This window comes from Vidua chalybeata, chromosome 7 (assembly GCF_026979565.1).
Source record: "Vidua chalybeata isolate OUT-0048 chromosome 7, bVidCha1 merged haplotype, whole genome shotgun sequence".
NCBI classification, from domain to species: Eukaryota; Metazoa; Chordata; class Aves; order Passeriformes; family Viduidae; genus Vidua; species Vidua chalybeata.
Window position 1 is genome coordinate 31,762,884 of NC_071536.1, and position 19,819 is coordinate 31,782,702.

General features: G+C 42.0%; 1 protein-coding gene across 1 annotated transcript in view; it reads left to right on the forward strand.

The window, feature by feature from the left end:
- The first annotated feature begins 1,832 nt into the window (after positions 1–1,832).
- Positions 1,833–19,819, forward strand: part of GPR39 (G protein-coupled receptor 39) — a 73,069-nt gene continuing 55,082 nt past the window's right edge. The window contains exons 1-3 of the mRNA XM_053948447.1: positions 1,833–2,841; positions 13,954–14,028; positions 14,400–14,414. Of these exons, the coding sequence (XP_053804422.1) occupies positions 1,974–2,841; positions 13,954–14,028; positions 14,400–14,414 (958 nt within the window). The 5' untranslated portion in view covers positions 1,833–1,973. The remainder of the gene's footprint in view (positions 2,842–13,953; positions 14,029–14,399; positions 14,415–19,819) is intronic.

Sequence of the window (19,819 nt, forward strand, 5' to 3'; positions counted from 1 at the left end):
TCACCCACGGTAGTCATTTTACTCTGGAATACTCACTCCTGGATTATCTAGTCCAGTAACCCATGGAGGATTTTTTTATTTTTAATGGTCTCCATCTATGATTATCCACAATTGTCTCTTTCCTTCCTATCCCCTTTGAGGCACAGCTCTTTATTAGAAACTTAATAAACTTTGTGTATGTTCTAAAGATAATATTGAAAACGTAAAATTGTGTTCTGCATTTTATAATTGGTGTGGGAAAAAAAAAGGGGGAGATCTAATCCTATTGGGCCTTCTCTTTTGCTCTCTCTTGCTCCCTTTTCCCTTTTGATGGTAAGCAGCAAATTTTAATTAGCTTCATTTCCACAATTCAGTCATGCATATGTAATCTTTGTTCACACTTTTATAAAGTAAAATTAAGTGAAAGAAATGGGGTAATAATAGAAAGCTTGTCTGAGCAGAACAAATGTGAATTATCAAATGTAAGGAAAGATGACTGGGACTACACAGCTTGAAGTTCTGCCAGGTTTGAGGTGATTTTTTGGAAACAGAAGTGCATAAATAATGCACAGCAACAGGTGCTGATTATCCTGTTTGGGGCATCTTTTTGTTCATTGTGTACTTGGGCTGCTGAGGTACAGTGATAACCACTGAATGCGAGGAGACTGTTTAATAACAACTTCCTAATGTTTCTCTTTTATCATGAGCTGCAAGTGTCACATGAGCTTGTCTAGTTAATAAAAATCACTTTGTGAGACCACTGTTCTTAGATTTGTCACTGGAGCAGATCACTGTACTGGGCCTCTCTCTATTACAGCTGCAAAAGCTGTACTGTCGTTTTGCATTGTAATTTAAAGGTTTCCTAATCTATATACACACCCTCTAATTAAATTATTCCAGGGGTTACCTTGGGAGCCTTCAGTGCTATCGTTTGAAACTAAAACTAAAGACTGCATTAAATTCTTTCTCCCTGGGTGAGACACAGGGCGGGGAAGAACATTTGCATCCCTGCTACTCCAGATTATTTGAAAGCATTGGCATGACTGGGATTACTGACTTGGTTATTTCTGTTATCTAACATGAGACAATGGAATCTTGAAGGGAAACAATCCACACGTCTAAATCTAGAGCTCATCTTATTTTATAACTTCCAAGAAGCCTCTTTAGAGTCTGTCTAAGCAGTTATTATAAGAAGCTACCAGTTCATTAGCAGCAGCTGAAAACCAGAACCTCCTGTTGATGTAAATCAGTCAGTGGCTGCACAGGGTCTATAACCAGCCCTGCAGATGCTGAGGTCTTCATTAAAGGAAATGTGAAGTAGTGAAGCATGTGGGCAGTAACACATGCAGCAGTGAAGTCTGAAGCCCAGGGAATGTTAAACTCATGAGGAGATACTTTCTCTTCAGTGCCATTCACACACTCAGCCTGACAACCAAACCACAGTTTTAGGAGAAACACCTTTTCCTGTGACAGGAAGTGACTTTCAGATATGAGGGGCTTGCTTTTTTTATTTTTTCCCTCTCTTGAAACCTGCTGGGCTGCCAATGACTAAGGATAGCCAAGATTTTAGTTAATGGTTAACAGTTAACCACACAGACTCTGACTTCTTTCTGCTGGGGCCAGGACCAAAAGCTGCTTTGCTTGCTGGGAAACAGGCAAGCGTGGAAAGCAGAGCAGTTCACACCATGAAGGGCTAGAGAACAGAGGCTTCACCCTGTGGAGAAAGGAGGACGAAAATCCAAAAAGCGCAAGAGGTGTTTGCTATAAAGAAAGGTAAGAGCTGAAATGTTTTCCTGTTTAACTTACTGACTCAGAGGCTGTTGCTCACAAACCAACAAATCCCACAGGTGTGGCTGGTTGAGACACACTCATTATACCTGACTGCTCGGACATGTGTGGCTCGGGGAGAGGGGCAAAGTGAGGACGGGTCTGTTTGCTGAGAGCTTGAAAGTTGGAGAGGGCAGGAGAGCACATCCTCTACCCTGGGACTGCTCATGGCAGGAGAGACACCCACCTCAGACTGTTCTCTTCTCATTGACCACAGCCATGTCCCGGAGTTTGAGGTGGCTCTGTGGGTCAAGATCACCTTGGCCTTAATCTATATCTGCATCTTTGTCGCGGGCCTCTTGGGCAACAGCATCACCATCAAAGTCACCAGGATCCTGCAGAGGAAAGGCTACCTGCAGAAGGAGGTCACTGACCACATGGTGAGCCTGGCCTGCTCTGACCTGCTGGTCATCCTGCTGGGCATGCCTGTGGAATTCTTCAGTGCCATCTGGAGCCCCTTTTCTACCCCCAATGGCAACATTGCCTGCAAGCTCTACTACTTCCTCTTTGAAGCCTGCAGCTATGCCACCGTGCTGCACGTGGCCACGCTCAGCTTTGAGAGGTACGTGGCCATCTGCCACCCCTTCAGGTTCAAGGCTGTGTCTGGACCCCGCACGGTGAAGCTGCTCATTGCCTTTGTCTGGGGCACATCTGTCATTGTGGCTCTGCCCCTGCTCTTTGCCATGGGCACAGAATATCCCCTGGAGATCATTGAGGGCTACGAGAGAAAGAGTTCCTGTGTCAAACCTACTCCCAGGCACTACATTCCTGAGCTGAAGCACAACATGACCATCTGCACCTGCCTCTCCTCCAAGTGGTCTCTGTTTCAAGCCAGCATCTTCAGCGCCTTTGCTGTGTACATCGTCGTGCTGGGATCTGTCACCTTCATGTGCCACAGCATGATGCAAGCCCTGATGATCCACAAGAAAGGGACAGTGGCAGTGAAGGGTGGACTACAGCACCAGGAGCAGTACCTAAGGAAAAGTGAAAGTTCGGAGGGCAAGAGCTCCAGGAGACAGATCACTTTATTCCTGGGTAAGAGCCATGTCCTACTCTGCCTCCCCTCCCTCCCCTACCCCCTTTCCACTTTTCCAGAAACCTCTGTTTTTATCTCACCCACCAAGCTCTCCCAAAGGCTTTGAAAGTGGTACAAAATGAGGGATAATACTTTTGGTTGCGATGATACATTTAAGAAGCCTGATGTTTCTGTATGTTTTTGGTTCTTTTTGTCATTAGAACAGGTGGGAGGGAAAAAGGAGGAAAAATCCACTTACTGTCTGCTATTTTTGTTGGATTTTATTACATGCCTACATGCAGCAATATGGGTGACAGGCTGTTGCATCTTGACCTTTGGGGTAGGAATAGGCAACAGTTGCCTGGATAGAAAGTAGCTCTACTTGGATGTTTTCCCACTAAATTACAAATATGAGTGTATATTTAGTAAGGCTGCTGATGGGAGGGAAGACCGTCTTGCAAGATCTCAAGCTTGTCTCTCTCTGAAGGCATTTCCCTGTTAATTCAGGATGCTCCTTGGCGAGTTCTCAGCCTCAGCACTTGTGGCTGTGCTGCATGTGAGCGTTAAGGAGGCTGGACTGGAGAGTTGATTTGGTGGTCTCACATATTGCGGTTGCCCTCTTGGAATTTTTTTTTTCTCTGGTTTTATTTGAAGGCCTGTAACCCTGAAATTATGTTTGATTCTGATCTCTCTCGCCACATTCATCAGACAAAAAACTAATCGAGCTGTCATTCCACCAGCTTGGAATCTTTCTGGGCAGTGATCCATGCAGTCTCCACATTTGTTGATAGTCTTATAGGCACCCTTAATCATGTCCTGCCTGCATTACTGTTAGTCCCTGTTTTGTTGGGTCGCTTATTGTGATGCTGGATATAATAAATGAACCATCTAGGGTAGGAATGTACAGTAGACACAGTATTTCTGTGCTGCTTTTTGGTGCTCTGACTGATATGGCAGAGAAGGACCTGAAATTCATGCATCTGTCCACTTCTACAACTTTAAGTAGATTAGATTTTGTATTATTTTTTTCCTACTTTTCAATATTTTTTTTCCCCTGAGGATTCTCTGCTTCCTCATCTAGTCCTGCTTTTGCCATGGTCCGTGTCAGGCCATGAAGCTGGCATGAAAATGAAGAAATCATCTCCTCTCCGAAGTTGTGGACAGGCCCCATCTGTGGTTTGTTAAAAGAGCTCTGTGTCCCTTGCTCCAGTATGGATTTCTGGGGTTCAGGCTCAGCAGTGGAGCTAAACACACCTGTGGCACAAAGAAGAGGTCTGCTCCTGAAGTGCTGCCTGGGGGATCCTTAGATATGTGTGGATCTCCCTCCCCTTGTACATTACCACAGCTACATTAAAGCCAAACCTAAGATTTAAGTCCTGGCTAGGTTGAGAGGGGAAGGTAAATTGCCAGGACTTTTCCTCCCCTTCTTGATTATTCTTCCTAGTACTCCAGCATGGAATAAGAGATGCAGTGCTGCTTGGAAAAGTGCTGAATAAATGAAAGCAGCTGGTTTGCCCTTTATGATAAGGGAATTTGCCACCCAGTGTATCTGACACTTCCATTGTACTCTCAGCTTTCTGGAGGCAGGAGATACTTGTGTGAATTCCCCAAAATTATTTTAGTGGCAAGACTCTTAATACAAGTCTTGCTAATTTACTTGGCTTGGGGAATAAATTAATAAACTGAGGAGGAAGAAACTCTGCCTTGCATTTCTAAGAACAATGCAAAGCAATTTAATTTGGAGATTTCATAACAGTGATGCTTTAAGGCAGTTTTAACCCAGAAGAAATGAACATATAAATTGTTTACAAATTGCTAAATTTAAATATTGTGATTTAGAAGTCCTCTTTGTTTTTCATTTAACAGATGGGTCAAATTAAAACCAATACTTGCACATTCACAGCATATTTCACTTTTAATGTGAAATGTAAATGATGGTATATAGCATCGTGTCTTTGTACATCTAACGGCAATAAAAACAATTTAGCATTTTCTTCTGGTTGTTAAAAGTGATAAGTTCTATAAAACAGAGATTAAAATCATAAATCTGACTATGAGAAAAAGCTAAGTAGAGGATGACACCGGGAGGAACTAATGCTTTTTTAGTGTCATGTTATTGTGTGGCACTCGAGAACATTCATGGAAATTAATTGTAAATGTTGAAAGTGAAAGATTACTTGCCACAGATGGTGTTGATGCTTGCAGGAGGGGCTCTGGATGGGGTGACACCACTGCAGAAACTGGGTAGCTGAAATAAGTCAGAAAACACTTGGCTCTTTCATGAAATGCAAGCTTTTAACATTTTTTAAAACCTCTTAATACGCTTGACCCACCCTGACAGGGATCAATTTAGTCTTTGTGGCTACTTGATCTTGTCTTTCTCCTATGGCCATGAAGGCAGTGACCACCTAAATGGTCACAAGGTGTCACTGGGGACCTCTGGCTGCTCCAACACCTGAGCTGAGGCCCCTGCACTGTAGCAGAGAGCTCTCAAGAAAAGGTGGGTTTGGAGAGCATATATCTTATAATTATGAATGTTATAAGTGGATTGTAGCAAACACGGAAAGGGAATGTAAAGGAAGGATTCTATAAAAGAGAGCTCCAACTAGTGCAATAATTATAAGTCTTACAAAAAGAATGCTTCTATAGCTGAAAGTTAAGAATCTTTAGGAAGTGTTAACGCTGGGAAAGGGGAGCAGTATGGGATGAGCTGCTGGAGGGAGGGCACCACCAGCAGTGCCTGCTCACTGGCCATGGCTACACCAATCTTCATTGTCCAGAAGCACATTTGTACAAAACCAGCTGTGTGGTTTGTCATCACACTGGGCCTGACTCTACAACAAAGTGAGTTCTGATGATCACAGCTGAAAAAGGTTTAGGTTCTAAAGCTTCAGTGATGTTTCCCTTGGCAGCTTCAGTTTGAGCTTCTGCTACAAGCCTTGATCATTTTGCATAAAGCAGCCTCAAGCCTACCACAGTACAGACATTGAAATAAGAGTCCATTAGTGCTGCCACATCCTCTTTCTCTGTATTATACACTTCCAACTGGCCCTTTGGAGCAGCACTCCTCTGTTTCCACAGATCTGCTGAGTGGGGCTGCTGGGCATGGTGGGTGCTTTGCCAGTTGACATCCGGGAGCATTTTTCTACCTCCTGTCCATGATGAAGCATCTGTCCTTCCTGAGATGTTCCATCCAGAAGAGAGAAATATCAAAGTGATCTGACTGCTATGGAAGCGTTGGTGGAGGTGCATTAAAGCACTGCTGTAGCTGCAGCAGTCTGCAGGAGCCGGAGCTGATGCTGGACCTGCCCAGCTGGAGGCCCTGTTGGTACCATCCAGCACCATCAGCTCCCCTGGGACATGTGAGGCAGGAAATTCCCACTGTTCTCTCTTTCCCACCTCTACAGAACTGCAACTTTTCTGCTTTGGGACCATCTGATGAAGGATGAATTTTGCCTGGACAGCAGATATCCTACAGCTCTTTTAATAAGCAGGCAAGGGAATTTGTTATAACCTACAGTACTGCCTTCATCTGAGAAAGGCAGTGTAGTGGAGGTTTTTAATTTTTATAATGTGGTGTAACACTTAAGTGTGTCCAATACACTGAGTGTCAACCTGAAGGCAGTGGCAGTGGTGGTTTCCTGTGGTGTGATATGGTACAGACAGCTTCAGGGCAGGTCTGCTTTACAGGGCAAGAGCAGCTGACACTGGTGAGTGCCATGGGAAAAAAAAAAAAAAAAAAAAAGGCAGAATGGAAAGGCTGGAAAAGCTAGGCAGCAGCAGGAAGTAAGTCAGACCTGACCAAGGCCATGCCACTTTTTTGGTGGCTGTTAAAGCAATGCCAGGCTATTCTATAACAGCACCAAAGCCTCTGTAAACACCATGACCAGCTTTACTGAGCCATTAGCTGAATCTAGATAAAACCTTGACTCAGAACTTCAAAGGATCTCTTAGAACTTCAGATAGAGCACCATTTTCTTCCCATATACTGCTGCTGGCAGTTTAATGCTCTGCTCAGAATAAAGGTATTATGTGTAGGAATGGCCTCTCCAAAGATCACTGAAGAAGTGTATTTTGTAAGGCACTTGGCAAATCACTTCAGAGTACTTCAAGTAGTTGTGAAAAATGCATGGTTGTCATCTAGATATGACTCAGGCATGCTGTAATTCGACAATAGACTTCTGTTACAGGAAAATTAGGTGCTTCTTCATAGGCTGGATTTTGGCTGGGTTTTTCCCTACTGAAAAAGCTAAGGGTTAGGGATAAGCAAAAATTAAAAGAATAACCTAATTTATGAGATTCCAGAACACAGCTCCAGCCCACGTTCTTTAAACTCAGCTTCATTGACTCCTCTTGGTTCATTTCTTTAATCATTCCATCGAGCTGCCTTTCTTCAGGCACCTTGCTGCAGACGTGTCTGAAGATAAGCACACTGTAAGCTGGATATGATTTTAATCTCTCTGTGTTTTCTATGGTGATTCCATCCATATGTTTTCCTGAGCAGGGCTTTCAATTCCACAAGACAAGTGAAGGCTCAGTGCACTGAAATGGGTGGACACTTAGACCAAGAGACCAGGGTCTGGGGCATCCACTCTCTGTATCTAGTAAGTTTTTTCTTTTAGGTCCTGCTTCTTGGAAAAGTGATAAAAGCAAATTATTTTCCTGCTGGTGTTCGGTAAAATTTGTCTTCCTCTTCTCTGCAAAAGCATTAACCTGGTGTCAGTGACAAAACCAATCAGTGCTGTTGAGTGCTGGTAGCACAAAGCTGAAGCTCAGCTATTCAACAGGTGACAATGGAAAGGCTGCATTGAGGGATGATGGCTTCTCAGGCCAATTGTGTACAATCTCCTCTGAAGAGCGGGGGAACTTCTGTCAGTTTAAAAAAAAAAAACCCACGGTAAAATAGACTCAAGGCAAACTTCCAAAATCCAGACATCTGACATCTATATGTTCAGGTTTCCCACACAGCAATTTAAAAAGGAACACAGGGAGAGCCAGCATAATTTTCCTCCCTATTGTACAGAAAGCAATTTATCTATCCCTGCTTTTAACTGGACTCATGTAATAGAAGATTGTGCTTTCGGCATAAGTGGACACTCTCCCTTTCCTCCTACACTGAGGGATGGCAAAACAACACCAAGAGAAATAGAATCGAAGAATAGGGACTAATTGAGGCCAGCACCCCCAAGGTATTTAAGATTTTTGTAGTTTTAATGGAAAAATCAATCTGTGATTACACTTTGCATTAGAGTACTTAAAAATTGCTTCAGCATGACAAGTCTGCAGCTTTGAAAACAACCTCACCCTGCAAATACTGTAGTCAGAGGAGCAGATTCACCACTAATGTAATTCACATAATTCCCTATATATGATACCTTGGCAGATAGGGTCTCTGGGGACGCCTGAGTTCTGGTTTTGCATGGGAAGCCCATGAGCACAATGAGTGCTTTACTGGTGCTTTGTTATTTGTGGCCATGCTTCTGTCTTTCACCCTGTGCCCACAAGGAAGCTGGGATTTCACCTGCTCTGTAGGGACTTGCAGCTTTGATTCTTTGTGCTTCAGCATCTGTGCTGCCCAGAGAATGAGTGCCCAGCTAAGATTCCTGAAGTACTTCTGCCCTATACTTAGAGCTGCCCAAAGTCCTTAAGCCTCATTAAGGACCATTACCCGTGTTGGCCCTAAACTTAATATTACTAATCTCTCTCTCTTTCTCTCTTACAAGCTGTAGTTAATAAACCTAGTGGCCCTTGATTCTTCTGGCACTCCTAGGTAAATGCTAAGAGAAGGAATTAGGGAAGCTCAGGCAATATCCCTCACTGTGGCAAGCTGAGCCAAGAAACAGGCAGGGCTCTGCTGCCTTTGGAGTTGAGGACAGCCTGTGTCACCTCAGTTTCTGAAAGATACACTCTGTATCATGGCAAACCCTCCCCAAGATGTTTTCTTCAAAGTAGAAGCCTTGGGAAATGTCTTTTTCTTCAGAGTGGATAAGAAAGCAGGAAGATTTATTTCTCTCCAAGTGGAGAAACACAGATCTTGCTACAGGTATGAAATGGATTAACTTCTGCTGCCCTTATTCTTTGGTCAAGAGATTAATGTCTTTAGCATTAATTTCCCAGTTTCTCTGTTTTCTTGCTCTCTCTTCGGAGCAAGATGCCATCTCAAATGTAGATTGCTCTTGCAACTCCCCAGTTTCAGTAGGTAGGAGTCATTTGTGGGAAGCTGACAGATAATTTATTGGAATCTTCACATGTGAAAGCTAAATGCATTATCTAATCCTCTGTTGTTTCATATTCAAATTATACCACATCTCCTGTAATTAAATCTTTTGTTTTCCTATCTGATGTTGGGGCCATTATCTTTTAACAATGATTGCAAGCCTGTGATTTTTAATGGGGAAGAACTTTAATATCTGTGCATTTGTTAGTGAAGCTTTCAATTTTGTTATTTATTATCTTAATGACACCGGGTGTCACACTGAGTGCACCCTCAGCACATCTGCAGATGACACCAAGCTGAGTGATGTGGTCGACACTCCTGAAGGACAGGGTGCCTTCCAAAGGACTTGGACAAGTGTCCAAGGCCAGGTTAGACAGGACCTGGAGCAGCCTGGTCTGATGGAAGGTGTCCCTGTCCATGGCAGGGGGTTGAAGCAAGATGAGCTTTACAGTCCCTTCCAACCCAAATCATTCTATGGTTCTGTGATTATCCTACATAACCTCTTGGTTTACTGGAGGCAACATTTGTGTAAGAAACTGAGAACTGACCAGTATTTTAAAGACTTCTTCCCTTTCATTGTAGCAGGTGAGTTCCTAAACCATTGAAGATAAACAGAGATTTCAAATTCTATTTGGCACAAGGTGCTGTAGCAGTTTTCCAGCCTTTTTTGATGGTCTCATAAGCTTATACTGCTTAGGTGAGAAAGCAGTTATCCTTCTGATCTCTGCTATTCATGAATGAGTAATATCAAGGCCAGAATATTATGGATTAAATGAGTGTGCCAAGAACCTTTTAATCTTATGAATTGTGACTTTCAAGGAAAGGTGAAACTGAGAAAGAGATCTGGTACTGTGATGAGCTAACTTTTCCATGTTTCCTCTTCATCTGTCTGTGAGCTTCTCGTTGTTGCATTAATTCCCTCTTAAAAGCACACAACATTTTTGTTCTTATCAATTTTTAGAATAAGGAAATTAAGTTGAAATGCAGATATGAGGTTAGAGTTGGGGATCCATCAGCAGGTGGATGTTGTTACAGTAGCATGCAGGGAAAGTTCTGTGAGTGCTCAGAAAGCACTTGACAACCACCTGCAAACAGGGGCACATGTGTAACAATTACCAGGAAACGAAACTTTAATCATCAGTATAAAACCAGCAGGGGTTCATTAGAGAAGATAACATTTCTTAGCCATCTATCCTTGTCCTCACTGTAAATGGTTTTCTTTTCCCATGTTTGATTAGGCAGCATCTGCTCCAATCTCTAGCTGAACCTTGCAAAAGAGCTCAGCCCCTTTCAGAGGGTAGTGTAAATACTTTGTCGCTGCTCACACAGCATTTCTGCAAATCCACCTTGATTTGCTCCTCCATATATTATTGCTAGCTTGCTTTTTGTTCAGTGTAATGATTGTCTTACACAGCTAAATGAGCAGACACCTCATGCCCAGACTTTTCGTGGTGTGACTGGTATGGTGCTGCTGAAGGTGATCTTGATTTGAAGAAATATTAGAAAACTTTCTTAATTGCTCCTTCATAACCAAATCCCAGGAGTTCAGTATATACCTATGTCTTCTATATAATAATTATATAAAATAATAATCTATATTATTCTTCTAATTGCTGTAACTGCAGTTACTGCTGTAACTGCCCTTTTAACCTAAGGCACAAAATTTAAATTGTGAAACTCGCTGTTGTGGAAGCCAGACATAAAAATGAGATCCTAAAAGAGGTTAAATATAACCTTGAAGGATAGTGCTGACAAGAACAAGATAAAATCTCCACTCTAGAAACTCCTGATACTGCCAAGACCTTGGTGTGAATAGAACAGGAAAATTCCCCTGTTCCTTCTCCTGCAGATCTCTATGTGGGATCATCACAGAGAGAAATTAATGGGCAGATGAGTCCTAGGTCTGTCCCAGTAGGTCTGCTTTCAATATGAAACTTTCTGTATATGCAAAACCAGGCATGCAATCTGTCTGCCTTCAGCCAGGAACAGGAACATGAGCTTTTTAAGATGGTAGAACAAAAATTTTGAGTAGACAAGAGAAAAAAAAGGGATTGAAATGCTCTCGCTCAAATTTTGGTTATTTTTTCCCACATCCTTTTGCCCCTAAAATGTAAACTTTTAAAGAAAAAAAGGTGTTCATTTCTGGGTATGTTACCTCTGTTGTGTGTACACCAAAATGTGTCTTGCTTGATAAGCTCCAGTATTGCTGATGTTACAATTCCTGTGCCTCACATTGTCTCTCTTTCCAATAAAGACAACTTTTGAGCTCCCTGAGTTTGAAAAGAAAGCTGACATTTGTCCCTTAAAGACACTGAGAATGAAAGTCCCCACCAGCTGAATCTCTTAGTAATGCTCAAAAATTTCTATAGAAGAGAGTTCTTGAATCTGCTAAGACTGAACCAAAAATCAGAATAAAACTTTTAAGGTAGCTAAAGGTTGCAGTACGTCAGCAACAGAGTACACAGATATTCAAACAGTCTTTCTTGTGAACACAACTGTTAACATGTCAGGTTTTAACCATGAGATAAGAACCAGTTGTGTGATGAAGGTCAAACAGAAGTCAAAAGCAAGCATGCTGGTGCTTGCCCTTGTCCTTCAGACAGTGAAATTGCTAAAAGCCTTCTGACTTTCTGTCACAGGTTTACTTAACAGACCTTTCTGATTGCTTCAAAGAAATGCTTGTCTAAAATGGGTGAAATGGGTTGTGTTCATAAGATGGTGTTTAAGGGACTGTTTTGTCTTGAAAGCCAAAATACCTAAGCCTTAGTGCTAGTAATGATGGCATCAGCTTCTGCCAAAGTGTGTAAAAGCATGTATTGGCATTTTCAGGCATACACAAACTTTTGAAATCTTGGATGATGATTGTAGAGGAGTAACTTAGCTACTGAAGCTTAATAGTTTAGAATGTATTTATTTTTAAACTTGAACTTTTGAAAAAATGCAATGTGTAAGTGCCCATATTGAGGTTGGAGGAAAAAAAGGCTACCAAGGTGGCTGGAGAATGGAGAGATAGATCTTTAATAGAAGCTAAAAAGAGGTTGCATTGTTTAATGTAGCAAACAGAAGAATTCAGCTGGCTCTGAGTTATCTGTACAGTGGGGCAGTGAGTGCCAAGGGAAGAGGAGAAGACCTGGTTTATACCCTAGTTTGAAAACCTTGCAAAAGGGATTGAGAAACAGCCACATGCAGAGCGACTCTGGGCACAATCAGTCTGATCTCACTGTGCAATGAGTTAAGCCTGGCATGTTAAGCATGTTCAGACACTGCCCAAGGAGCCCAGCCTGTTTAAGTCAAGCAGTTTGCAATTGCTTACAGTTTCAGAGCAAGAACGTTCCCTCCAGCCTGCACACCTTCCTCTTCAGCTTAGAGACTTGAATCTGAAAGTTGTAGTACTCTTGATTAAGTCCATATTTAAAGAGCTTTAAATCCATGCTGAGTATAGATTTACTATAAAAAGAACCAACCAAAAAACAGCAATAGAAGAGCAAAATGATAAAGTTCTTCTGAAACTGCTGCTCTGGTGGGCACAAAGGGCCACCCCCCCCTCAGCTGGATCAGTGTCTGTGTCTGTGGAGGTTTGTGACTGTATTCCTCTTCTTGCCTTCAGTGCTTCCCTTGTGCCCTTTCTTGGAAATTTTTCCCCACCTGGTGTACTTGGAGGCAGCCTTGGGAACTCATTGTTTGAAGTTAATGTCTGGACACTGAAGCTTTCCATTGGCTGGATTCCCTTCCCTTTTCCTGCCTCCTGCTCATGTACACGTCTACTGAATTCCAAAAAGCTTTTTGATAGCAACTTGGAATTTAAATGTCCCCTTTCTATTTGTCTCCTGGTCCAAGCCAACATCTGAATGCATTCTTTTCTACTACTAAGAACATATTGACAATTTAGGAAACATTGTCCTACAGTGCAAACACTCTGATATTACAAAATACTGCCATGTTCTCTGCATTGATCTAAATGAGAGCATTGGCACAAGAACTAATAGGTCTACAGGGACCATGAATGAGCACAGACAGAAATGAGAAAATTTCTAATCATGAGAAGGACATGGCCAGGGACAGTTTTGCAAGTGGAGAGAAAGACCTAACTAATTCAGTTTTTGGGGTACAGAATGTGATAATTTCTGCAAGTCTGTGGTGTGGTTGCCTGTGCTGGGAGTGGAAACACATCTCTGGCCATAAAGCCAAGGACTTTGCTGGTTTGGAAGGAAAAGACTGGAATGCAAAAGTCATATTTGGTGCTTCTTGGTGTGGCCTGTGTGTCTCTGTATCTTCCTTTGGGAGACTGGTGAACTTGCAAGGTCCAGCAAGCCTAAGCAAGCTGAACATTCAGATGCCTTTCAAATACCTTTTTCCAAAAGGGAATTTTGAAAAAGGTGGCCTGGGACCACACAAGTCTCCCTTGGTGCACATCCAGATCTCTGCCTGTAGGTGAAGGAGCCATTTCCTGCATGTTTTGGTCTCCGAATCGAGGGTAAGATATCCCTGTGCTGCTCCTCCTCTTGCTGCCCAGATGCACTCTGCCAGGCTGCCCTGGTGCCCTCCTCCGAGCCCACGTGGCTGTCAGCCTCCCTGTGCCTGATGACTACCACTCAAAACCCTGCCTCTGAGCCCCTATCTCCACGAGAGAATTGCTTTAACCTTATCAAATGGAGGTGAAATTTGAAATGACTTAATGTTTATTTGCTGACAGGCAGGAATGTCCTCTAAATTGACTGTCACAGCTGGAACACAATGCGGTAGGACAAACTCACAACCTCTTTCTGGCCTTCAATGAAACAATGTTAAGTTTGGGAAGTGGGGATATAATTTTGGCCCCCATGGATATTATGGATAGTGTTCTCATTTTGAAGTTTTATACAATGAAGCTATATTTGATATTTGCATAATTCAAATAGATGAAATCCTCAAACAGGCACAGAAGACTTGATTTCATTAACTTGGGATGCAGCCATACCCATCTTTCATGCAAATGGAAAATACCTTTCCTGTAAGTATGCTTTAAAGATTCATTTCTTTCTCTAATCAAGTGGTGAAATCCTCCCCATGGGAACCAGAATTGATTTCTTTTCCCTTTAGACTCGATATCATAGACCTTATTTGGGTTAAGTTCTGTCATGAAATTGAGGGTTAACCCTTCTGTGTGCTGCCAATCAGCTCCACGTGTTCCTGTTTGCTTCTCTGACGTGCTGAAAATGCACATGGTGCAGTTGTCCTGCAGATGTAGCCACCAGCTCAGGGAAGCTCTGCCTCTTGTCAGCAAGGATCTATTTCCACTGAATCCCTGACCTTGAGAGCTCGTTTTAAAATTTCCTCCTGGGCCTTGAATGCTGTAATTGATTATGGTTGTTTTGCTTTTAGTCTTTAGCAATCAAGGTGAAGAATTGCTCCTGAATTTGTTAAGATGTCAGGAGGAAGGCAGCTTGCCCACACTGCATGGCCAGTGTCAGGGAGCCACAGTGGGCTCCTGCAAGCCTTCCATGAAACACGGATGTTTCTGCTTGGGAATGGAAACCAGAGAGGAATTCTCTGCTCTTGGAGCTGGCACTTGTGCCAGGGGCTTCTTGGGGTACGAGACAGCTCCACTGCATTAATTCAATTTAATAGGCATCAGTGAAAATTAAAGGTATTTGTTGTTGGTCCAAGTAGTCTTAGGGAATAGTCCTTCTCGTTATGTCTGACTCCTGTCCATGGCAGTGCTTAGGCGAATTTCCCTCTCTCCTTACTACTGAATTGCCTGTATTTCTTTGTATGCTATTTTCTGGTTCACCTTCTTAGTAATAAAGCTCTGCATTTTATTTTCTGTCTTTCAGATATTTCACTTGAATTGTCTTATATTACTGCAAACTGATAGCCTGACCCCTTGGCCACTGTGCTTCATCCATAGCAGGATGCTCTGCTACATTCTAATGAAGAACTGCCTTAAAAATAACAAAAAACCCCAAACCCAAACCAAATGAACCAACCAAATCGAAGCACCCCTCCAAATTAAGAACCAAAAAGACAAGAGGAAAATATGTATTTTTCTGTGATGTCTCGTGATGCTTTGTTTTCTCATTCTCTTTGCCTTGGAATGCAAAGCAGTCTTTGGGAAGGGTTTTTTCTCACTCTGAAAGTGAATTTATGGTGTGCTCCTTGCCTCTCTTGCCCACTAGCCTGTCCTGCAGAAGAAAGCAGTTGGTGAGCTGCACTGAATGGCTCAAGAGAAGCCAAGATGACCTGGGTTTTACTCTTGCATTGAAGAAATATTTTACCCTCTGATTGACACTGATCAGCAAACCCTCCCTTAAGAGTATACATGTTGTGGCATTTGACCTTGGCATGCAAGGCCCAGTACCTGGAGTCAGCTCAAAAGGAGCAGCTAGCTGAGAGATACACCATCTCTGCTTCCCTGAGGGCCCATGTGGCCACAAAATGTGACTTTTTGACACAAGGGAGTGCTGAAATGGTCCGTGTCTATAGATACCCCAGATGTGTGTATATAAACATATTTACATGGGGAGTATTGACTGATTAGGGTAGCCATTCTCACCAATCCACTTGCCACACCTCAAGGCACGTTGCTCTCACTGAGCAGGAGGGTGGGGGTTTGGCTTGCTTGGTTAAGTCTTTGAGCAGAATCAGGCACCTTTTGGGAAAAGACCTGTCCAGCAAAAGCCCCAAGAGCTTGGAGAGTGGGGCAAACATCACTCTTGTCAGTGTTCACTGGAGAGCACCACACTGAATTCAGTAGGGCTAAAAGCATTTCAGACTTAGGGTGACAAAAATCTTGCTGACTGAACTCTACTGAACTCTGCTTTCAAGTCATTTCAGGTCAGAAATAATTGCCATCTTTACATCACGATTTTCAAATTCTTTATCCCTTGAAGCAGCACTAAGAAATCCAAGTGTCCCTAGGGTTCAAATCTTCTTTATTTAATTTTCTTACTATTCTAATGTATCAATGGTTCTGATCATTTTTGCTCATTGTGATTTTGAGGAGAAAATTCTGAGGCATGAAAAAATCTGTTTAAAGTGAAACATCATGCTTTTGATGCAAAGACTGATGTTCTATGGGAGGAATAGAAACAAAAGTCTCATGATAACCCTTCTGCTTTCCTGAAATAGAAAACCTGCCTAGTTAATGAATATAAATGAATGTACATTCACTTCCTTTTTTTTGAGGTTACTAAAGCTGATTAGCATTAGGGTACCACAATTTATTTAAAGCAGTTGAGTGATTATTCTGCTTTCTATCCTATGAACATGCAACTTATTTATTACTAAAAGTTTGGGGGCTTTTTAAGTATATCCTTGAAATAACATTGGGGACATATCTTTGTCATCATCTGAGTGTTAAAATAAGTTTTTTACAGTAAGTAATTCTGGTATACGGGCAAAGAAGAAAAATTGGTCAATGCTATGGATATTCAATAAACTGTGATGCATCGTCTTAGAGGAACGGACCTAAAATCCTTAGGAATGAAATAATGTATTGACAATTTGTGTTTGCACAAGTAAAATTCAATATTCAGCATAATTAAATTAGAAATTGATAGCTTGAGCAGAACAAAACAGTTTTTCATATAAAATTTAACACGGGCGAAGCCACTTTTCTTTATTGTGACACCAGGTGGATCAGGGTGCTATGGCTGACAGTTATTTTCCAGCAGATCATCATAAAGTGACTTGTATGCTTTAGCCTTGCCTGTTATGTTGGGCTAATGAGAATTTATTCCCCACTTGCCTGTAGAGGCTGTGTTGTTAGTAATGCCAAGCAGGTTAAGTTGCTCTCTCTAGGTCCATCCTTGCAAAAATTGCATCTTCTTTTTTCTCCAACCACCTGTCCTCAGGGCGTGGAAGGACAGGCAGAAAAGTGAGCTGACTCTGGCTGCAGTCATGAGCTGTGAGGGTGTGGAGATTTTTCAGGCTTGTTCCTTGTTGTCCCTTTTTAAAACTTTAATAAGCTGGCTGTTGGACAGAAACACCTTTAACCTGGTTAAAAGTTACTCAGTAGGTTTACATAATTTAAGGTATAATTGAAGTATTCTTTGGGCTGGGAGCACTTTATTTCCTCATGCTTGGTAGTCGTCCCTAAAGGCGTGTAAAACTGTGGAGGAAAAGAAATTGTGAGATTCTTAAACACATTATTATATTTTAAATGTAGTAGCACCATTTTAGATTTACTATCAAACTTCAGTGTGAAAATTCTATTTTGAGATTAATGACTAAATCATAGACACTTCTAGCCAAAACAAATGAAACTGTTGACGTGAGCACCTAGCAGAGCAGAGTTTCAGTATTAGGTCTGCCTTCCCACAGGAACACACACACACCTCTCATTAGTATTTGCAAGTTCTGTGTAGGTACCCAGGGAGGAACATACACCACTTAAAAGCTGGGAGAAAATAAAAAAGAATCTGCTCTGAAACTTCCCTGCTAATGCACTTAACCTCATCTAAGGAGTATTATGGGACAGAAGAAGAAAAATTTTGCAGCTGGTGAACTTTATGGCAAAGTTGCATTTCATCCTCAGACCAGTTGTAAAAAGACAAGCTAAAATAAATCTCCTACATTTTGCAGGTGTGCAGACAATTCATGAATAAAATTTAAATCTGCAAGCAACCTATTATGCCATAATAACAAGTTAAAAAAATTCAAAGCACCTGTATGCTCCTCATTTAGAACCACCAGCTTCTGACAACAATGACATTGGGCAGCCTCTTCAGAATTAGCAGAAGCAGCACCGAGTTATATAAATGTGGGTACTTCGGTTTTGTAACTGGCAGTTTATTTATCACAAAACAGTGTTTTGGAGCCCAGTCTGAGACCAGGTCCTGCTGTCGATGCCCTGTGCAGACAAGAACCAATAATTTCTATGTCAAAATGTACAAAATCTACATAGAGTCAGAAAGAATGAGGAGAAGGAAATTTGACATATAAAGTTGATCTCCTCTAACGTTTATTAACAGAGCAGTTACATTTTAAGTGCATATACCAAATATTTTGAAACTAGATAAGAAATGTTTATTTACAAAAGTGGCCCAGATGCTTCTGAGAACCAGAGGCTCCATGACAACTATGTAGCAAGTTTTAGCATTTCCTGAAAATGCACATACAAGAATCTTCATTGTAACAGCAATTATTTATGTTTGAGGAGCTCATGATTACCAGGAGCTCCAACATGTGTTGCATTTTTTAAGATGTTGATCATGGGTTACTAGATGAAAATGAGCTGCAGTAAGCCATCAAAGGCAGATGGATTTGAGTAGCAAGAAATGCTGCTAGTAGACGTTCATTGTCAGCCACCTCTGATGCTGGTGTTGGAAGATGAAGAGGATTATTTGCACCAGCTTGTAGCTGCTCAGAGGTAAAATAACTTCTGTGTATTTGCAGATTAGACTAGACAAAGGCTTTGCTTCTCTGAAGAAAATTCCTTAATATAACTTGCGCTGAGGCTCTGAAGTGCAGCCCGTTTATATTTTTCCCTTGGCAGTGTTACAAAACCTCATCTCTCCCTGATCTGCATTTGAAGAGTCTTCATTTTTATCTCTTTTAGATATGGGACTTTTCTGCTTTAAGCACTTCCTCTCTTTCACTTGAGCGTGGAGCTGTTGGGAGGCTTTTTTTTTCCCATCTTGAGCCAACTATTTGCTTTAGAGAGTCTCTGGTTTGTCATTGATGGGCATTTGTATTTCCAAATGGACTGACTGCAGCTCTCCTGGGTGAGTCTGTTTTGTCTGATTGTCTCTTGGAATAACACAGGGACAGCCTGCAGCTTTGTCTGTTCATAGAGCTGCACATTCAGACACACTGGTGCATTAAACTTTCTGCATTTAGGAGGGTAAGCATCCCATGGCACGTGGAGTGTAGGCCTTATGGAATCATAGAGTATCCTGAGTTGGATAATTCCTAATACGCAGTTTCATGTGCACAGGAACCTGATGGAATTAAGAGAGCGGAGAAACCGCGCAGTTTAATTCAGGCACACCTCACTCCACAGGAGCAGCCACTTCTGGGAGTGCTGTGTCACTTCAATGCTTGCTGCACACATACTTTGGACTTTTGAAAAGACCATCATCTGAAGCTAATAGTGGAGGTTTTCTGAGCCCATGATATCCATATGTGAAGAAATTAAGCTGAGACCTCTCTCTCCTTTCCCCTCCTTTTTCTGTCTCCCACCAATATACCAGTTCTAGGTCAATCAGCACTGAACAAACATGTGGGATCTCTAAATGGGAAAAAGGCATGCAGTTTACTCATTACACTTGATTTGAGTCCAAAAATGAGTAATTAAACAGTTTTTGGAGACTGGTTTCCTTTTTGCCCTACCTGCAATCTCTTTCTCCCCAGCTGGCTGAACAGCAGTGTATGGGTATGTACCTGCAGATAATACAGGGAATTTCTTTGAAGTCTTCCCTGCCTTTAATTTCATAGTTTATTCGTGGAAAATGGGATTATATAGGCTGTGATTTCATAGAATTGTGGAATGTTTTGGGTTGTAATGGACCTTAAAGACAATCTCTTTTCAACTGTCCTCTATGGGCAGGGTCACCCAGCATTAAACCGGGTTACAGAGAAAACCAAAATGCTTTGATTTTCTTTGTGTTTCTCTAGAATCACTCCAAAAACTCCACATTCTTCTGATGCTGGGGCCCCAGAGCTCCAGGTGGGGTCTCATGGGAGTGGAGGGGCAGGATCACCTCCCTTGCCCTGCTGGTCATGTTTCTTTTGATGCAGCCTGGGATGTGGTTTGGGCTTTCTGGGCTGGAAGTGCACATTTTTGGGTAATTTTGAGCTTC